Below are 17,231 nucleotides of genomic sequence, written 5' to 3' on the forward strand. Positions count from 1 at the left end.
ACTCCACACGTAATCTCCAGTACTTTCAAGACCCCTTTCTTCCACACTCGTACATTCCTCATCCTATCGCCTCCAAGAGTTCTTGCTAAGTATCCACCATCCTCTTGAATTCTGTGCCCCAACATGTATGATTATCCGGCACACTTTGAACTTTCACATGGAACCTGAAAACGCATCTCTTCAAGAAAGCTTACAGCCGGCAATAACCACGCTGCCACAATCTACCAACCTACTGTCTCCTTCCCCATTACACTGTAGACTTTAACCCAAAACTGCAGGGTTCTCTTCCCTCTGTCCCAGTCTGTCATTTTTAGTCTGTTAACTGAAATTTCTATTTGTATTTTGTGTGTAAGACCTTCTTATATGTGCAGCACCATGGAATCAACAGTGCTCCAAAAGTAAATAACATCCATAAGTCCAATTCCACAGGGGCCATATAACGGCCAACAGCTAGGCCAAGTTGGGTCTCTAAGCGTACATAAAATACTGACCCAAAAGTTGACATAGGTCTTAAACTTCTGCGATAGTACTATGAGGCGTTATTGCATAAGCTGGGATTTCCTAAAATCATTAAGTGCTGAAACCAGCCCACAACCTGGCCTATGTGAAGTCATCACAGGCAGGGTGGGGGTGTAGAAAGGTCTCAGGGTTTGATAAAAGTTCAAGCTCAATTATGATTTGCGTTCATGTAGAGAGTTGCACACCCGTGTATGCATGAATCCCGTTTACTGATGGCCAAATCAAAGAACTCTCCTTTGGCTAAACTGAAACATCTCTGCAATCAGTGTAGCAAGTTCTCCTGTTAATCCCGTTTACTGTACCTATATATGCTGTATTATTTTGTCCCCCTTGTAAAATCTTTTGTATATTTTTCATAAACACTGCCTCCGTTTGAATTAAATATAAAATTCAATAGCTCTGTTCCTTCTGTTCTGTCAGCTATGCCTCAAAGCCATAAGCTACCGTAAGTGGTGTCCAATCTATTAAGACGAATTGGTGGTGGCGTCGAGTAGTCTAGGGTTATCGCGAAGTTGTTAGCACTGACCGTACCAGGGTGTACACACATATTCCAGGTGTTGGAATCTGGAGGTGTGTATACCATACGCTCACCTTGAGTTTTCCAAAACCCTGCCTAGTGGTGAGAACAGCCTGTTGCCTTCTCCGGTCATCGCTGGCCAATTGTGTAATTGTCCGGACAATAGTGGACAACATAGAGCCGTTTGCACCTAGATCACAGCAGGTGGTACTTGTGACCTTCCCAACCTGTGATATTAGGAAATTGTAGGATTAAGTCTTGACAAATTGACGATCTCACAATCTATATCTTGCAATGAGGAATAGTGATGAGCGAATGTGCTCGTGTCCCCCGCGGCTGCATGACTCGTAGCTGTTCGACAGCCGCAACACATGCAGGGATTGCCTGCCTGTTAGGCAATCCCTGCATGTGTTGTGGCTGTCTATCAGCCAGGAGACATGCAGCCACAGGGACTCGAACATATTTTTTTGAGCAAGCCAAAGACACTTGGCTAGCACCAAAGCATGCACGGATACTACCTTATCCGAGCACGTTCGCTCGTCACCAATGAGGATTTATCCGAGCACATTCGCTCATTACTCATGAGGATTTATTGATCTTTTGGCTCAAAAGTTGGAATTACAGCTGCAAAAACAACAAGGGAGGTTTGCAGTAAATTCCACAGCTCCATGAACACAAATTACTCTACACATCTTCTTTAACAGAGTATAAAAATATTCGATAATGTACATGAATCAGTGAATTTTCAAGTCTCTAATAAGGGCCTTGTTATAATTTTACCATGGACATGTAAACCTTTCACCTGTCAAAGTGAGTATTGCAGTGGACAAGGTTCAGCACCAGTGACAGTGGACAGGGTTATTGATGTGCCAAGATTCACTCCAGCTTGAATTTCCTTATATTGATTTATATAATAAATGCTGAAATAAACTAATTAATCCGCATACATTTTTTTAAAAAATATTTATCTACTAAATAAAGTATTTGATTGTATAATGTAAGGTTGTAGACTTTCCTAATATATTGCCTATATTAATTCTTCATAGGTCTCAAGATCACATTTTACTGTTTTCAAAGGAAACTTTCATTCTTTGCTTGCTACTAGAGATGGGCGGACACCTGGATGTTCAGGTCGGCAGGTTCGGCCTAACAGTTACAAAAAGTTCGGGTACCAGAACCCAGACCTCATTCACTTGAATGGGGGACCGGGACATCCAGTGAGAGTAGGAGCGGCGGATGGGAGTATTCATCGTCGGATCCTGCGTTGTAAATAAATAATTTAAAAAAAATGGCGTGTGTTCCTCTGTATTTTTGATAGCCAGCCAGGCAAAACTCACAGCTGGGGACTGGTATTCTCAGGCTGGTAAGGGGCCATGGATATTTACCCCACACCCCCAGCCTGCAACCCCTTTAGCTGTCGGCTTCGGCAAGGCTAGTTATCAAGAACAGTGGGTCCCCACGCTGTTTTTTTGTTGTTTTTTTTAATTATTTAAATAAAAAAATTTTTTTTTTTTTTTTTGTAAAGGGCGTGGGGTCCCCCCCCCATTTTTGACAGCCAGCCTTGCTAAAGCTCACAGCTGGGGGCTGGTAATCTCAGGCTGGTAAGGGGCCATGGATATTTGCCCCCCTCCCCCAGCCTAAAAAGAGCAGCCTGGAGCTCCCCAGAATAGGCACGTCGATTTAATGCACCAATTCTGGCCCTTTACCCGGCTCCTCCCACTTGCTCTGTAGCGGTGGCAAGTAGGGTTCATATTTGTGGGGTTGATGTCACCTTTGTAATGGTAGAACCATAAAGACCCATATCCATTACTAATCCCACAGTCACATTGTAAGAAAACACAGCCAACCTGAAAAAAGTCCTTTAATTGAAAGAATGACAGACTCCTTTAATAATCTTAATTAAACCATACTTACGACACCGCCTAATTCCACCGAAGCCCTTGATGATCTGTAATAAACCAAAAGTAAAAGAAACAACAATATACCATACCTGTCCGTTGTTCAGTCCCAAGCAGTAATCTGTGACTGGGGGATAAACAGTTTTCAACCTGGACGATGCTAAGATGCGACCATCCAGGCTGATAACCACTGATCACTGAGCGGTACTCAGTGACCAGTGGTGATGCCATTGAGGTTACGTCCGACCACTGATGCTCCGTTCACAGCCGGGCTAACTGCGGTGACCTCGGTGAAAGTTCTTCTCATGGTGCTAGCGGCGATTTCACCAAGGTCACCACAGTTCAACCAGGCTAGGAACGGAGCCTCAGTGACAGGACGTACCCTCAATGACGTCGCTGAGGGCCGCTCAGTCACCAGTGGTTCTCTGCCTGGACGGTCGCATCTTGGCATCTGTGTCATTCTTTCAATTAAAGGACTTTTTTCTAGGTGTCTGTATTTTCTTACAATGTGACTATGGGATTAGTAATGAATAGGTGTTTTATAGACGCCTCTCCATTAGTGAGCCGTGGGCTTTATGTCACCTGACAATTTAAGGTGACAGGAACCCCACAAATATGAACCCCACTTACCACCTCTACAGGGCAAGTGGGAAGAGCCGGGCAAAGCGCCAGTATTGGCGCATTTAATTGATGTGACTTTTCTGGGCAGCTGCGGGCTGCTATTTTTAGGCTCGAGGGGGGTAATATCCATGGCCCCTTAGCAGTCAGAGAATACCAGCCCCAAGCTGTGACCTTTAGCAAGGCTGGTCATCAAAAATGAGGGGGAGGGGGGCGGGGTCTGCGCGCTGAAGATGGAGGGAGTGTGATTCCAGAGCTCCAGTGACTCCAGACTTACATCGGCTCATATCGGCATTCAGCGGCTTCCTCGACCGCCGTGCAGTGCACCGCCGGCTTCTTAACACCCCCGGGCACATGATGACCCGTGGTAGAACACAGAGAAAGGCTTCTCCTCCGCGCCTGCCTGACTTCTTTCTGAGGACTCAGACTGCACATGCAGCAGGGAAAATGGTAGCAGCTTCCCCTCCCACAGGATCATCTCGTTCCTCCCACGGCTCCCAGGGCTCAGAGAGAGGTGAGACCTCAGCAGATATATATCACAGTAACTCTGCACCTATGACTAGGGGGGACATGAGGGATTTCCTGGCATCTATACGCAGTTCTTTAAGGGAGGACATGCAGGACATGTTAAAGGAGATAAGAGGAGAAGTTAACTCTTTAGGAGTACGTACAGACCACTTAGAAAACAAGATGTCTGAGTGTTTCTGTTATCAACGCTCTTGTGGATGAGAATCAAGCCATGAAAGGTAGATTGGCAGGGGCATTTGATAAAATACACCATCTGGAGGACAGATCTAGAAGAAATAATCTTCGTATAAGAGGCATCCCAGAGACTATAGGAGATAAAGATCTGGCCCCCTTCCTCCAAAACTAAATGCAAGCTGTCCTGCCATCGCTCTCCCCAAGGGACCTGTTAGTTGACAGGGTCCACAGGACGCCCAAACCCAAGCACTTGGATTCGTCTCTCCCCAGGGACACTCTTGTAAGGATACACCTGTATACTACTAAAGAGACCTTTCTGAGACAAATAAGAAATCCTCCTGAGCTTCCTTCTGAGTTTCAGGCACTGCAAGTTTTCCCAGATCTGTCGGCTGCTACGCTGTCTAAAAGGCGGGAATATGCCCACGTCTGCAGAGCCTTGAGGGAGGTCTCCGTGAAATATCGGTGGGGTTTCAATCCTGTGAGACTCTTCATCACTCATGACGGAAATACTGTCATGTTCCTCTCCTTAGCAAGCAGAGGAGAAGCTCACGAGCTGGAAGATCCTTTTTTCACCGAGACAAGCTGACACGGGTCGGAAGGTGGCTTCGGAGTGGTCTATGGCTTGACTGTACTGCATGGTATGAGTCTGGATAACTGGACTCTCCTGCTACGCTTCCTAGTGGGCCTTGGTTCGTGAACTTTTCACTTCCATCCCCCTCGTAGATCCTTGATCTGCGGATCGTCCGAACTGTTTTGGATGTTTATACGAGTGGCTCTCGTATATTTGACTATGTTTTGCTTTCTTATCTTTTTCTTTTTTACTTTTCCTTTCTTTTTTTGTCTGTTGTCTTTTTTATTTTCTTTTTGGCATCCTTTCGGGTCAATACTCTGGCCCATCTTTAAGTATATCTGCTCCCATTTTTTCTTCCAGGTTTTTTCCTCCCAAATACCCAGGCATCTATGTGCTACAATGGACTCTCAGTGTATTTGTAGACGTGTTGGTTCTAACATGCTATATGTGACTATAAGTGTGCAGTTCCATTCTGCCGGCAGCACTGTGAACTTCTCGTATCAGTATTATGAGTATACAAATCTTATCCTTGAATGTTAGGGGCCTAAATTCCCCTGAAAAATGCTCTATGATGTGGAGGGAGGTGGGGAGGTCACGGGCGGATGTTGTCTGCCTTCAAGAAACGCATCTATTGGAAGCCGATAATTTCAGGCTTCGACACCCTCACTTCCCCCACATGTTTTTGCTAATGGTCAGACCAAAAAGGCTGGTGTGTGCATTATGGTGAAACGTACAATAGCATTTCAATTATTATCTCAATATGCTGACTCCGTAGGTAGATGCTTGACAGTCACTTGCCTGCTAAATGGAGAGGTGCACACGTTGACAAATGTATATGCTCCCAATGAAGGCCAACACAAATTTTTGAGAACTACCTTTAATGATATCTCTTTAAAAGCGAAGGCTAGCAATATCATATGTGGTGATTTCAATCTCACCATGAATGCAGACCTTGACTGCTCTTCAGGAAGTTAGAGAACTAGGAGGGGTTTGAACCTCCTATCCCATGAATTTCACCTGCATGATTTTTGGAGATACTCACACGCATCGGAAAGAGATTATACTTTTATTCTCCTAGGCACTCCACATACTCCCGTATCGACTATTTCTTAATAGATAGTGCGACCCTAAGCAGATGTCTAAATGCCACTATTGGCCTAATCGCCTGGTCTGACCACACTCCTGTCTCTCTGACCCTTGCTCTTGCCCACCAGGCTGACCCTGCGTTCAGGTGGCGTCTTCATGACTCATTGCTGCTGGGGGGGGGGGGGGAGGTGGCTGATAGGGTTACCTCGGAGCTGGAGGGCTACTTTTAAATAAACGATAATGGGAAGGTCTCTGATGAGACCCTTTGGTCTGCTCACAAAGTGGTGGTGGTTAGGGCGGTTCTCATACAACAAGCTTCATATTTAAAGAAAAGAGAAGCCAGTAGAGAGGCTCTGGTCTCCCGTTTACATTATTTAGATGCTATTAATAAGGCTGCACATACGCCCTCCGTCTCTGAGGAGATCTCCCAAATTAGATTTAAATTAAGGGAACATTTCCTATACTAATATGCATACAATATGAGGAAACTTAAAACTAACTTATTTGCTACCGGGGAAAGGGCGGGAGCACTTCTAGCTCGCAGAGTTCGTAAACGGGAGGTCATGTCACGAATTGACCACATATTGGATGAGCAAGGTAGAGCCCTTAGGAACCCACGGGACATAGTGCAAGCCTTTGCTCAATATTACACTGCCCTCTATAATTTAAAAGATGATGCCTCCACACCTCAACCTGACCAAACATCTATTGATGCATACTTAGATTCTGTTAATTTGCCATGTATTACCATTAACCAATTAAATTATTTAAACGCCCCCTTCGCGGCTGCAGAAATTCAGCAGGCGATTAAACAGACTAAACTTCATAAAGCCCCAGGCTTATAGGACCTTTTCTCAGCAATTAACACCATAACTACAGCGTCTGTTCACACACTGGAGAGACGCTGGTACTGTGATGGCCCCTAATTTAGAGACCACTATTTCCACTATACCAAAACCGGGGAAATCACTCACACATCTCGGAGATTTCAGACCCATTGCTTTGTTAAATTCAGATGTCAAACTGCTTACTAAAATCATAGCATCTAGACTGAAACTAATTATACCAACTATAGTGTCACCAGATCAGGTGGGCTTTGTTGCAGGACGGGAGACGAAGGATGGCATACGACGTATGTTGAATTTGATTAAAATATCTGAGCTGTCTGGCCAACCCAGTGCATTCCTGTCACTTGATGCTGAAAAAGCTTTTGACAGGGTGCACTGGGGATATTTAAGAGCAGTCCTGAAGAAATCTGGACTGTCAGGCCCTATATTATCCCGCAGTCTGTGCCATGTACTCGACCCCCTGCGCCAGGGTTTTGACGTCTGGCTTCTTGTCCGGCCCGTTCCAGATCATGAACGGTACGAGACAGGGGTGCCCGCTCTCGCCTGTTATTTTTGCGCTGTGCATGGAGCCGCTTGCCGAGCGCATTAGAATGTCGGCGGGCATTTCTGGGATTAGGGTTGGACAGGTTGAGCACAAAGTCGGTCTATACGTCGATGTCATTCTATCCTGTGTAAATGTAGAATCTTCGTTTTCTGCGATTATTTGTGAACTTGGGGAATTTAGCAAGGTCTCATACTATAAACTGAACCACACAAAATCCCTGTTGTTTCCGGTGGCGGTTCCTTGTGCGGCAAAGACAAGGCTGGAGGCCATTTTTCCGTTTAAGTGGATGAGAGAGGGTATTCCATATTTTGGCATTACACTGACGGGTTCTGAGCAGATTGTGGATAGGAACTTTACTAATTTGGAAATACAGCTTAATACACAATTGGAGCAGCTTCATGCTGTCCAGACCTCCTGGATTGCAAGGATTAATGCCTTTAAGATGATTGACCTACCTAAAATATTGTACCTACTCCGGTGCATACCAATGATAATCCCTAAAAAAAGAATTCTAAGATTACAAACTATGGCATATAGTTATATTTGGTCATATAAAAAGTCTAGGATCTCCAGGTCCCTAATGTATTTCCAGTATAAAAAAGGGGGACTGGGGGTACCAAACTTGTTAAAGTATCTTAAAGCCGCTATAATGACGGGACTGAGAGACTGGTGGCAAGCGGACAGAGACCATAAATGGCGTCAAATAGAAAATTATTATGCTACTGCCAAGTCTACCCGATATATTTTGGAGGCTGAAGCTATTAAAACTACTAAATATTCCCCACTTTTGCCAACTATGAAAGCTGCGCTACATCATTGGAGGACAGTGGTCCCATCTCTTATTAAAACTATCACGCCACTCCATATCGTTAAAGGCCCTTGAGATGCATATTCCATACCTTAATCTTCAGTCATGGGTTGCTGCCGGAATTGTGAGTCTGGGAGACCTAGTGGGGAGTGGTGGATTAATCCCGTTTGACCAACTGGCTGCTGAGTTTCCGGCCACCCGGAGGTGTTTTTACCAATACCTACAAATACGTCATATGTTGCATAATTCACCGGACTCGGTTTTTTTCAATTCACAACTAAATAACACAGTTAACGGTTATTTTCTGCTGCCTGATTCTGGCCCGATAGGTATCTCATTATTATATAGAGCCCTGAATGACCCGCCGGATAATACAAAACTGCCCTATATGATCAGGTAGGAGCGGGATCTGGGTTTTCTCTCCAAACCTGTTAACTGGGAGGAAGGATTGTGTGAAGTTGTACGGGTCTCTTCATGTGTGAACCATCTGGAGCAATTGAAAAAGACGCATCTGAAATTGTACCAGTTCCCGGTCCGAACGGCACATTTTGGAGCTGGTGGGTCTGGTGAATGCTGGAGAGGGTGTGGGATGAGGGGTACTCTTGAGCATACTTGGTGGTCCTGTCCGATGCTCCAGCCTTGGTGGAGGGGTGTTGATTTATTTATCTCACAAGTCTTGGGTATCCAGATGACTCTGACCCCAAGCCAGGCAATTTTACACATTGGCCTGAACGAAATTCCTCATATTCTTTGAGGTACGCTGTCACATATTTTGATAGCTGCTAGAGTGTTGACAGCGGCTAGATGTAAAGATCCCCCCCCCCCCCAGAGGTTGCAGGACTAATTGATTGAATTAACGCTCACTGCCAGCTTGAACTAGCACTAGCTCACTCGATGACCGCCATAATAAAAAGATAGAACATTTGGCACCCCTGGATACATAATAGACACTCCACGGTTGCCCCGCTCCAGCCTCCTTAGCCGTATATAATTAAGATGCCAGATATTAGATATTGGATGTTGTTTGTTTTCTTTCCTTTTTGGAATATATTACTGTACTGCAGAACACTGAGACTTATTATGTGTACTTGCTGTTACACATAGTTCTATCGATGCCACTAATGCCTGTTCCTCCCCTCACCCCTCCCCCCCCCTTCCTTTCCTGTTTTTCATTTGTCGGTCCCCACTTTCTGATCCTTATTTTCTCCTCTCGTTCCCCTAGTTTCATATATATGGTGGTTGTAACTATGGTTGTCATTGTTTTGACTTGTTTTCTTGTTCAACCTCAATAAAAATTGAGAAAAAAAAAAAAAAAAGGGGGGGGGACCCCACACAGGTTTTTTAATTATTTAAATAATTTAAAAAACAGCATCGGGACACCCCCATTTTTGTTGATAACTTGCCTTGATGAAGAAAACAGATGAGCATTGCAGCCCCCAGCTGTGAGTTTTGCCTGGCTGGTTTTCAAAAATACAGGGGAACCCACGACAGATTTTTTTCTGTTAATTATTTATTTACAGCACAGGAGCAGCTGATGAATACTCCCATCATCTGCTCCTGCTCTCACTGTTATTAGCGGCAGCAGGTGTTGGATGATGGGATCAGTAGTCCCATCAGCTGACACCAGTGACTTGAGGCAAACTTTATACCTCCAATCACAGCTGAGCGCTCACACTGTGTTTTGACAGTGTGAGAACCGCGGGGCTCTCTGATCGGCGGGTATGATTTCACCGCTGATCAGAAGCAGTGATTGCCATGCTGTCACGCACAGTGGGTTAAGGATCCTCTGAAGGAAGCGCCCTGAAAAACTTCTTTATTCGCAATATCATGTCGAAGAAAATTTCTTTCTGGGAGAGGAAAATTATCTCCATGCTATTACAGATGGGCAGCATACCGGTGGAAGGATCAATCTTGTTTGAAAACTTTTCCCCGTATTGTGCCTCCTTGCACAACCACACCAGGTGAGCAAATTTGAAGTTGTACTTTTCTCACCAAACAGAATTGACTCATCTACTACACTTAAACCCCCGTTACACACTGCGATATCGCTAGCAATATCGCTGTAAAGTTACCGATTTTGTGACGTTGCAGCGATATTGCTAGCGATATCGCTGCATGTGATACTTACCTCCGACCGGCTCCCCCGCTGGTTATCGCTGATCGCGCGAGAAGCTGCTGGACCATTCCTCGTCGGCCACTTCCTGCGGCGCCGACGAGCCACGCGTGGAGCCGGGCGGGAGGACGCAGGATCGCCGCGTCTGACAGGTAAGTAGCGATCCCCGTCCCCAGCGATGTCGCTGGTGAGATCTGCCTGTTTGGCAGCTCACCAGCGACCACCTAGCGATGCACCAGCGATCTTGACCGCGTCATATCGCTGGTCGGGATAGCTGGTGCATCGCTAGGTGTAACGGTACCCTGATCTTGACCGCGTCATATCGCTGGTCGGGATAGCTGGTGCATCGCTAGGTGTAACGGTACCCTTAGATAGTGCTCTCCCTCTTGTTTCCGCTCTTCCTCAGGACCTTATTCACACATTTACTTTTTTTAGGGAAGTACAGCTACTAAAAAAAAGCAATTCTCGAATTCCAATTTGTTTCTTTTTAACAGGATTAAATAACTTCATACTTTGATAGATAGGAATTTTTGGGACACAACGACACCAAAAATATGTTCCTATTTTTCTATTCCATTATGGTATTTTTAAAGGAGGTGACTAGTCACTGAGAAGACTTGAACCAACGGTCCGTTAATTGCTTATACTATATAATGTAATACCACGATATTGTGCTATATGAACAAAACGCAGTTCTCCTTTAAGGTCGAGCTTCAGAGAAGGACTAACATGGCAAGCTTTGGTCATTGCAGGCAGATACAACACAGCTGGCATTTGACTGGCATGAAGCAGGCTCAGCTCCTGATTAGACTTCACAATTTGGACATTAAGCAGTTAAACAAGAAAAGGGATAGATGGTCACTACTATCACAGTGGTATACAGATATAGGCCCCAGTTCATCAGTTATCACCAGAATTCTGGCATAAAATGATTTTAAAAGCTGCAAAATGTTTGCACAACTCATAGTTAAGCCTTTTTATACCAGTCCTGATCAGCTCGGCTAACATTTTGAAAGAAGGGCAGAACCTCACATGTAAGGCTGGCTTCACATTATAGCTTTTGTGCACAGCGCATCGTGCGCATGCGCACTGCGCACCTATGTTTACCATGACGTGCGCATGGTCTTGCGCACACTTGCGTTTGCATGCGCATGCGTTTTTTTTCTTTTGCGCCAGACGCAACATGTTGCATTTTTTGGTCTGCTCTGTCTCGTCAAAAAAACGCTTGCGCACGGAATGCGCAAAAACAACACATTGAAGTCTATGGGAACGCATGCGTGCGCATGGTCTTGCGCACGCTTGCGGTTTTTTGCACATGCGTTTTTGAGGTAAACAAGTCTGGAATGTGGTCTAGAAAGTGGAAAAAATGTCACACCTAACAATGCATGCGCATAAAAACGCAAACGCATGCAAAAACGCATGTAAAATGCAAGCAACGCTGCTTTTTTTTACGCATCAGCGTACGCATGACACTAAAAAACGCGCGTTTGTTTTGAGTTTTTCTTTGCGTTTATGAGCTCGATGCGCTGCGCAAAAAAAACGCTAACGTGAAACTAGCCTTAGAGGCATGGATGAACGCGGTTACCAAATTCACCATAATTTAAGCCAGAAAAGTAGCATGAATTACATCTGAAACTTCCTCTAGTCTTTAACTGCAGCAATTTTGAGATTTCATTTATAAAAAAAAAAGGATCAAAGAAAATAAAATAAAAAAAATCTAATAAACATAAGTAGAGTGAATAATAAAAAAAAAAAAAAAAAAAAAAAAAAAAATTGTAATTTACTCAGTGAAGTCCCAAAGGAGTAGAATGAAAAAGTAACACTTTTCAAGATGGATTTAGAATTAGTGAACCTTTGACATTAAGGTACACAAACCCATAAATATGTCCGTCAAATGCTGCCTGCTGGGCACCAATTACGGTTTATTGTTTCGTTCACACATCTGCTGTTTTGTGCATAATATTTCTGGGTCAATTAATTGACAAATCAAAGGTTTCCCGACACTTTACATTCTGTGCACTGGGCCTCTAAAAAACTCAAAATATTTATTTCCATCAAGATCCACTTAACCCCATTCTCCCCCAATTGCATTAAAATGGAAAATGGCTGGGGGGAGGTTAAACTACACATTAAAAGCAACTTTAGTCTTTGGCTGCGTTCACACATTGCGCTGTTTTACAGATTTTTTTGTAATACAAATTAAAAACTGAAATTTACAGTAAAAGCAAAAAGCTGTGAGATTTCAGAAATCTCATGCACACGCTTGTCTTTTTTACCCTGATTGAATTTGAAAATTACATAGTGAATCATGACTAAGTTAAGCTGCAGCAAATGGAGGCATAGGAGAAGTTTTGCTGTGAGAATCCCCTTATAAGAGCACTGCGGCATACATAATCTTTCCTGGGTTTCCATTCAGCTCTATTTACTACTAAGGCCGTTTGCCCACAATCTGGAACTAGCAGCTATTTGGACGCAGTGCATGTTTGATGCGCCGCCTTCTTCTACTGAATGCAGGTAAATCCCCATGTGTTCACTGAACCGTGCGGATTCACCCCGTCCAATACATTCTATGGGTGCAATTTCTCTTGAAATTGACATGCTGCAGTCTGGAAAGACGCGCCACATGTCCGTCTCCGTGGATGAGCCGCGGGCGTCTGTGGACGCATAGTGGACATGGGATTTCTTGAAATCCCATTCACTATGCTGCTACAGCGGCCTGATCATGGGTACATACCTTATGTGTCATAAAATTTTGTGTATGTATCATTGATAACACAATACCGCATTATTGGATAAAAAACACTGCATATATATCTGTCTTTACCACTGCAACCAGATGTTAGCACTTAGGCTAGGGTTTCATGGCGTTAGCGGCCTGGACAGCTATGCTGCTGAGAATGCTATAAAGGAGATTAGGTTAGACCCCCATTCACTTCTACAGCGCCGCAATGTAGTTGAGGCACAGGGCGAATAGCCCAAGTCAACAGACCAAAATAAAAACTATAAAAATAACAATGGCGTTTTCTCTAGCATTTTTGATGCAATTTTAAAACATGCAGTGTATTTTTTTTTTATAAATGCATGGATAAAACAAAATGTGGAAATGTATAAAACAAAAAAAGCTTGTAAAAGAAGAATGAAAATAATGGCTTTTAAAATAAAATTGGGGTTATAAAAAAAAAACCACCAAGGAAAGAATGAGTGTCTGTGTGTGCGTGTGTGGCAGAAGCTAAAAGAACAGGGTGGCAGAACTCCCTGCCTGTAGCATTAATAAGCTGCAGCCCTCTCTACAAGTGATGCATCTGCTGGTCCAGGGTATCCTTTCTATGTTATTAGAGGAGGACAGTGGAGCTCAGCCGTGCTGGAAAAATTAAACAGGAAGACAGCAATATATCCACCATCACATTCCAAAAAGCAACAGAAAAACTAATAGACCTACCTGAGAAAACCTCGGTCAGCAAAGCTTCACTCAGACCCGAAGAGCTGGAAGAGCTTGGCCCATAGTACCAGCTTTGACAAATAACTTGCAGGAGAAGGGTTTGAGCTCTTGTTGCCTGAATGGTCAAATTCGGCAGCTCAAAAATGTATTCATTCACAGGAACGCAAGTGCGTTTCGTCCTGGTAAAAAAGAAACATGTAAGTTTATTACATATCAGTTAAAAACGGAGATCCCCGATTAATTCACAGATGTTATAATTAACGATCACTGCACACAATTTAAAGGACATATAAAGATAAAGTTTGTGATCATATGATCATGGCATATCTTGATTTCCCTATTTTTGCCAACAAGTATAAAAAAAAAAAAGGAACGTGAGTCATGCACCGATGACGTGAACAAACCAAGTAGTGATGCTGTTGGTGGACTGCATAAAATGGTCTTTTTTTCCCAGGTTTTACATTTTCTTTTCCATAGTTGTAGGTGTAGTTTATCTGGTAATGCAGTCTACCTTAGCATGACCGCTGAGCCCAGTGATTGGCTGCAGCAGTCACAAGTTGCAGTCGTGATGTCACTGCTGCAGTCATATGAACAAATGACTAGGGGCAATGGTGGAGAAGCAGCGATGGACTGGCTCATTTTGCTAGTTTTAGACAGATGATGACTATGCAAAAAGGAGATTTTAAACCTGTAAAACGCCTTTAATGAGAGAAAGTCAAACACGGACCTGCTGCGGGACTTGCAGATGGTTCTCAAATGTAGTGAACAGCTGTAGAAAAAGCTGCAACATCTGCTGCATCACAATATACCCTAAATCTCTCCTGCGCTGCAAAGTGTTACTGCAGACTGTATACCATTAAAGAGAAACCGTCATTTTTTTTTTTTTTTCATTTTATTAAATTAGTACATATTAAAATAAACAATTTTGTAATAAAGCTTATCAGAGAAACTGGCTTTTTTTCCTCCTCCTGGATTTATTATTCATTCATAATACCTGGGTAAAAACTGTAAAATCTTTATTTAGTGAAGACAAACTTTCCTATTGCTGAGAAAGGAGATTGTTGTTGGTGCTCATAAGATTCTATGAAGAGGTGAGGGGAGGAAAGAAAGAGAGGAGCTAGAGGCAAAGAGACATTCTTGCTGCAAGTTCTTCTGAAATTATAGCTTTCATAGAATTTTATGAGCACCAACTGTACTCTCTCTCAGTAATGGGAGAATATTTATTAACCAAATACATTTTTACACATTTGTATTCCACTTCCTAACAGAAAAAAAAAACCTACCAAACTTGGGCTATGTTCACATGTTGAGATTTTACAGCAGTTAACTTAGGTAAATTAAAAGCGCATTTTTTTTTTACAGTACCAGCAATATCTCTGAGATTTCAGAAATCTCATGCGCATGCTTGCTTTTTTTTTTCTATTTATTGTGCTATTCACAAATACAAAGGTGGAGCCATGACTATTATTTACAGGTGGTAGAATACGAACACAATTGAACCTCCTGTAGGTATAAGATATGTGGCACCCCGAGAGTACGGTTGCCACAGTGGCCTTACCTCCCTCCAAGGAGGAGTGATGTCATGCCTGGAAGCAAGGAAGGGATCTCTTTATCAGGTAGTTCCAGCACACACAGTTCCTGCTCCTAGCCAGCAGAGGGAGCTCTAAACCACAGTTCAGGGGAGCTGCTCTCTCTGGTCAGGAGGAGGAAGTTAGTAGTTAGTTAATGCCTGAGCAGGGAAGCAAGAGGACGTCATTTTGTCGCATTCCGTGCGCATGCGTTTTTTTACGCCGTTGGATGGACCCAAAAATGGAACAGGTTGCGTCGGGCGCGCCTAGACGCACGAAAACGCATACGAACGCGTGCAAACGCAAGACCATGCGCCCGCGATGTTAAACATAGGGGCACATGCGCATGGACGAGCACAATGCGCTGCACAAGAGAACGCTAATGTGAATCCAGCCTAACCTATCTCCTCCATATATCTCTGAACTAATCTCCCGATACCTTCCCTCACGTAATCTCCGGTCCTCCCAAGACCTCCTTCTCTCCTCCACACTTATTCGCTCCTGACTCAACAGCCTCCAAGACTTCTCCCGAATTGCCCATATCCTCTGGAATTCTTTGCCTCAACATGTCCGACTTATCAACCATACTCGGATCCTTCAGACGGAACCTGAAAACCCACCTCTTCAAGAAAGCCTACAGCCTGCAATGATCCCCGCTGCCCCATCACCACTACTGGAGATATCACCTCAACCAACACTGGAACTGCTGCAACCAACCTACTGTCTCCTTCCCCATCATCCTGTAGCATGTAAGCCAGAATATTTCAGCGCATAAAATTGACCTGATGGGTGGCTTTTGCAGGATAATAATAATCTTTTTTTTTTTATATAGCGCTAACATATTCCGCAGCGCTTTACAGTTTGCACACATCATCATCACTGACCCCGATGGGGCTCACAATCTAAATTCCCTATCAGTATGTCTTTGGAATGTGGGAGGAAACCGGAGTACCCGGAGGAAACCCACGCAAACACGGGGAGAACATACTAACTGCTTCATTTTCTGTTGCAGATTTTTACCCCTTTTAAAATGGAAAAGCAAAAAAAAAAAAAATCGGTGCTGAATTTTACTATAGATTTAGAGCAGATTTTTAGCGCGGACCTGGACTAATGATTTTTTATGTTCTCCAAAAACCCAAAATTGAAGAGAGAAGGATCAGGACGTGACAAACAAAAACTTTGTTATACATGATCAGACTAAACTTTGTTATACATGATCAGACTTTACTTGAACTTTTAACATCAGCGCGTTGAGCCAGCAGCTGGTCTGTAGAGGCTCAGTGAGTCCCAATCACAGCTTCATCTCCTATTATTTCACGTCTGACTTTCCCAGTCATTCAGTAGGAAGTCAGGTCATGGAAGCTGGTGACCTGCTGGCTCGACTCCCTTTACCGTCACTTAAACTGTTGCAAAGGATTTTTCTTTACAATTTATTCTTGGCAGAAATTTGTACATCAGGACCCAACTCCGTCCTCTGGGAGGCAAACATCTGTAAACTTGATACTGAGCTATACAGCAAAGTTATCACTTTGATTTACCACAATGCAACAATCAAGAGGAATAAACATCATTTTTCCAGAAGTCTGCAGATGTAATATAAAGAATCCAATGGACACAATGCTGAATTGTACACGAGCCATCCTCAAATCACTGACATGTTTGGAGTAGAAAAACAGCTCTTACCATTATTCTGACACAAAATGGCCATAGTTCATGAGAGCCTGGAAAACTTTACTAATAGGCAATATATTTTTTTTTAAAAAAAAACTCCACTTTGCAATTAGCTATACTGGGCGATTAATAAATAAAAGGTGAAGCTACAAAAAAAATGAATGTTCTGCCGTTATCAAGGTTTAGAGCATCTATCCTGTATAATATATAGAAGCAAGACGTTTCTGTGACTGACACAATGAAAGGAAAAAACAAAGGAAACTTCAAAAAGGAGTAAAATATTTAAAGGGGAATCCACAAAAAAAGATGATGCACTGACATAGAGCCTA

At 43.5% G+C, this 17,231-nt stretch overlaps 1 protein-coding gene across 9 annotated transcripts in view; it reads right to left on the bottom strand.

Annotated features, from left to right (window-relative positions):
- The window catches only part of VPS13B (vacuolar protein sorting 13 homolog B), a 1,297,298-nt gene that overhangs the window by 991,751 nt on the left and 288,316 nt on the right, over positions 1-17,231 (bottom strand). For all 9 annotated transcript variants that reach the window (XM_073550458.1, XM_073550457.1, XM_073550459.1 and 6 more), the window contains exon 17: positions 13,664-13,842. In XM_073550458.1, the coding sequence (XP_073406559.1) occupies positions 13,664-13,842 (179 nt within the window). The remainder of the gene's footprint in view (positions 1-13,663; positions 13,843-17,231) is intronic.

The sequence above is a fragment of the Dendrobates tinctorius genome, unplaced genomic scaffold, assembly GCF_039654945.1.
Source record: "Dendrobates tinctorius isolate UK_male_01 unplaced genomic scaffold, ASM3965494v1 ptg000165l, whole genome shotgun sequence".
Lineage (NCBI taxonomy): Eukaryota > Metazoa > Chordata > Amphibia > Anura > Dendrobatidae > Dendrobates > Dendrobates tinctorius.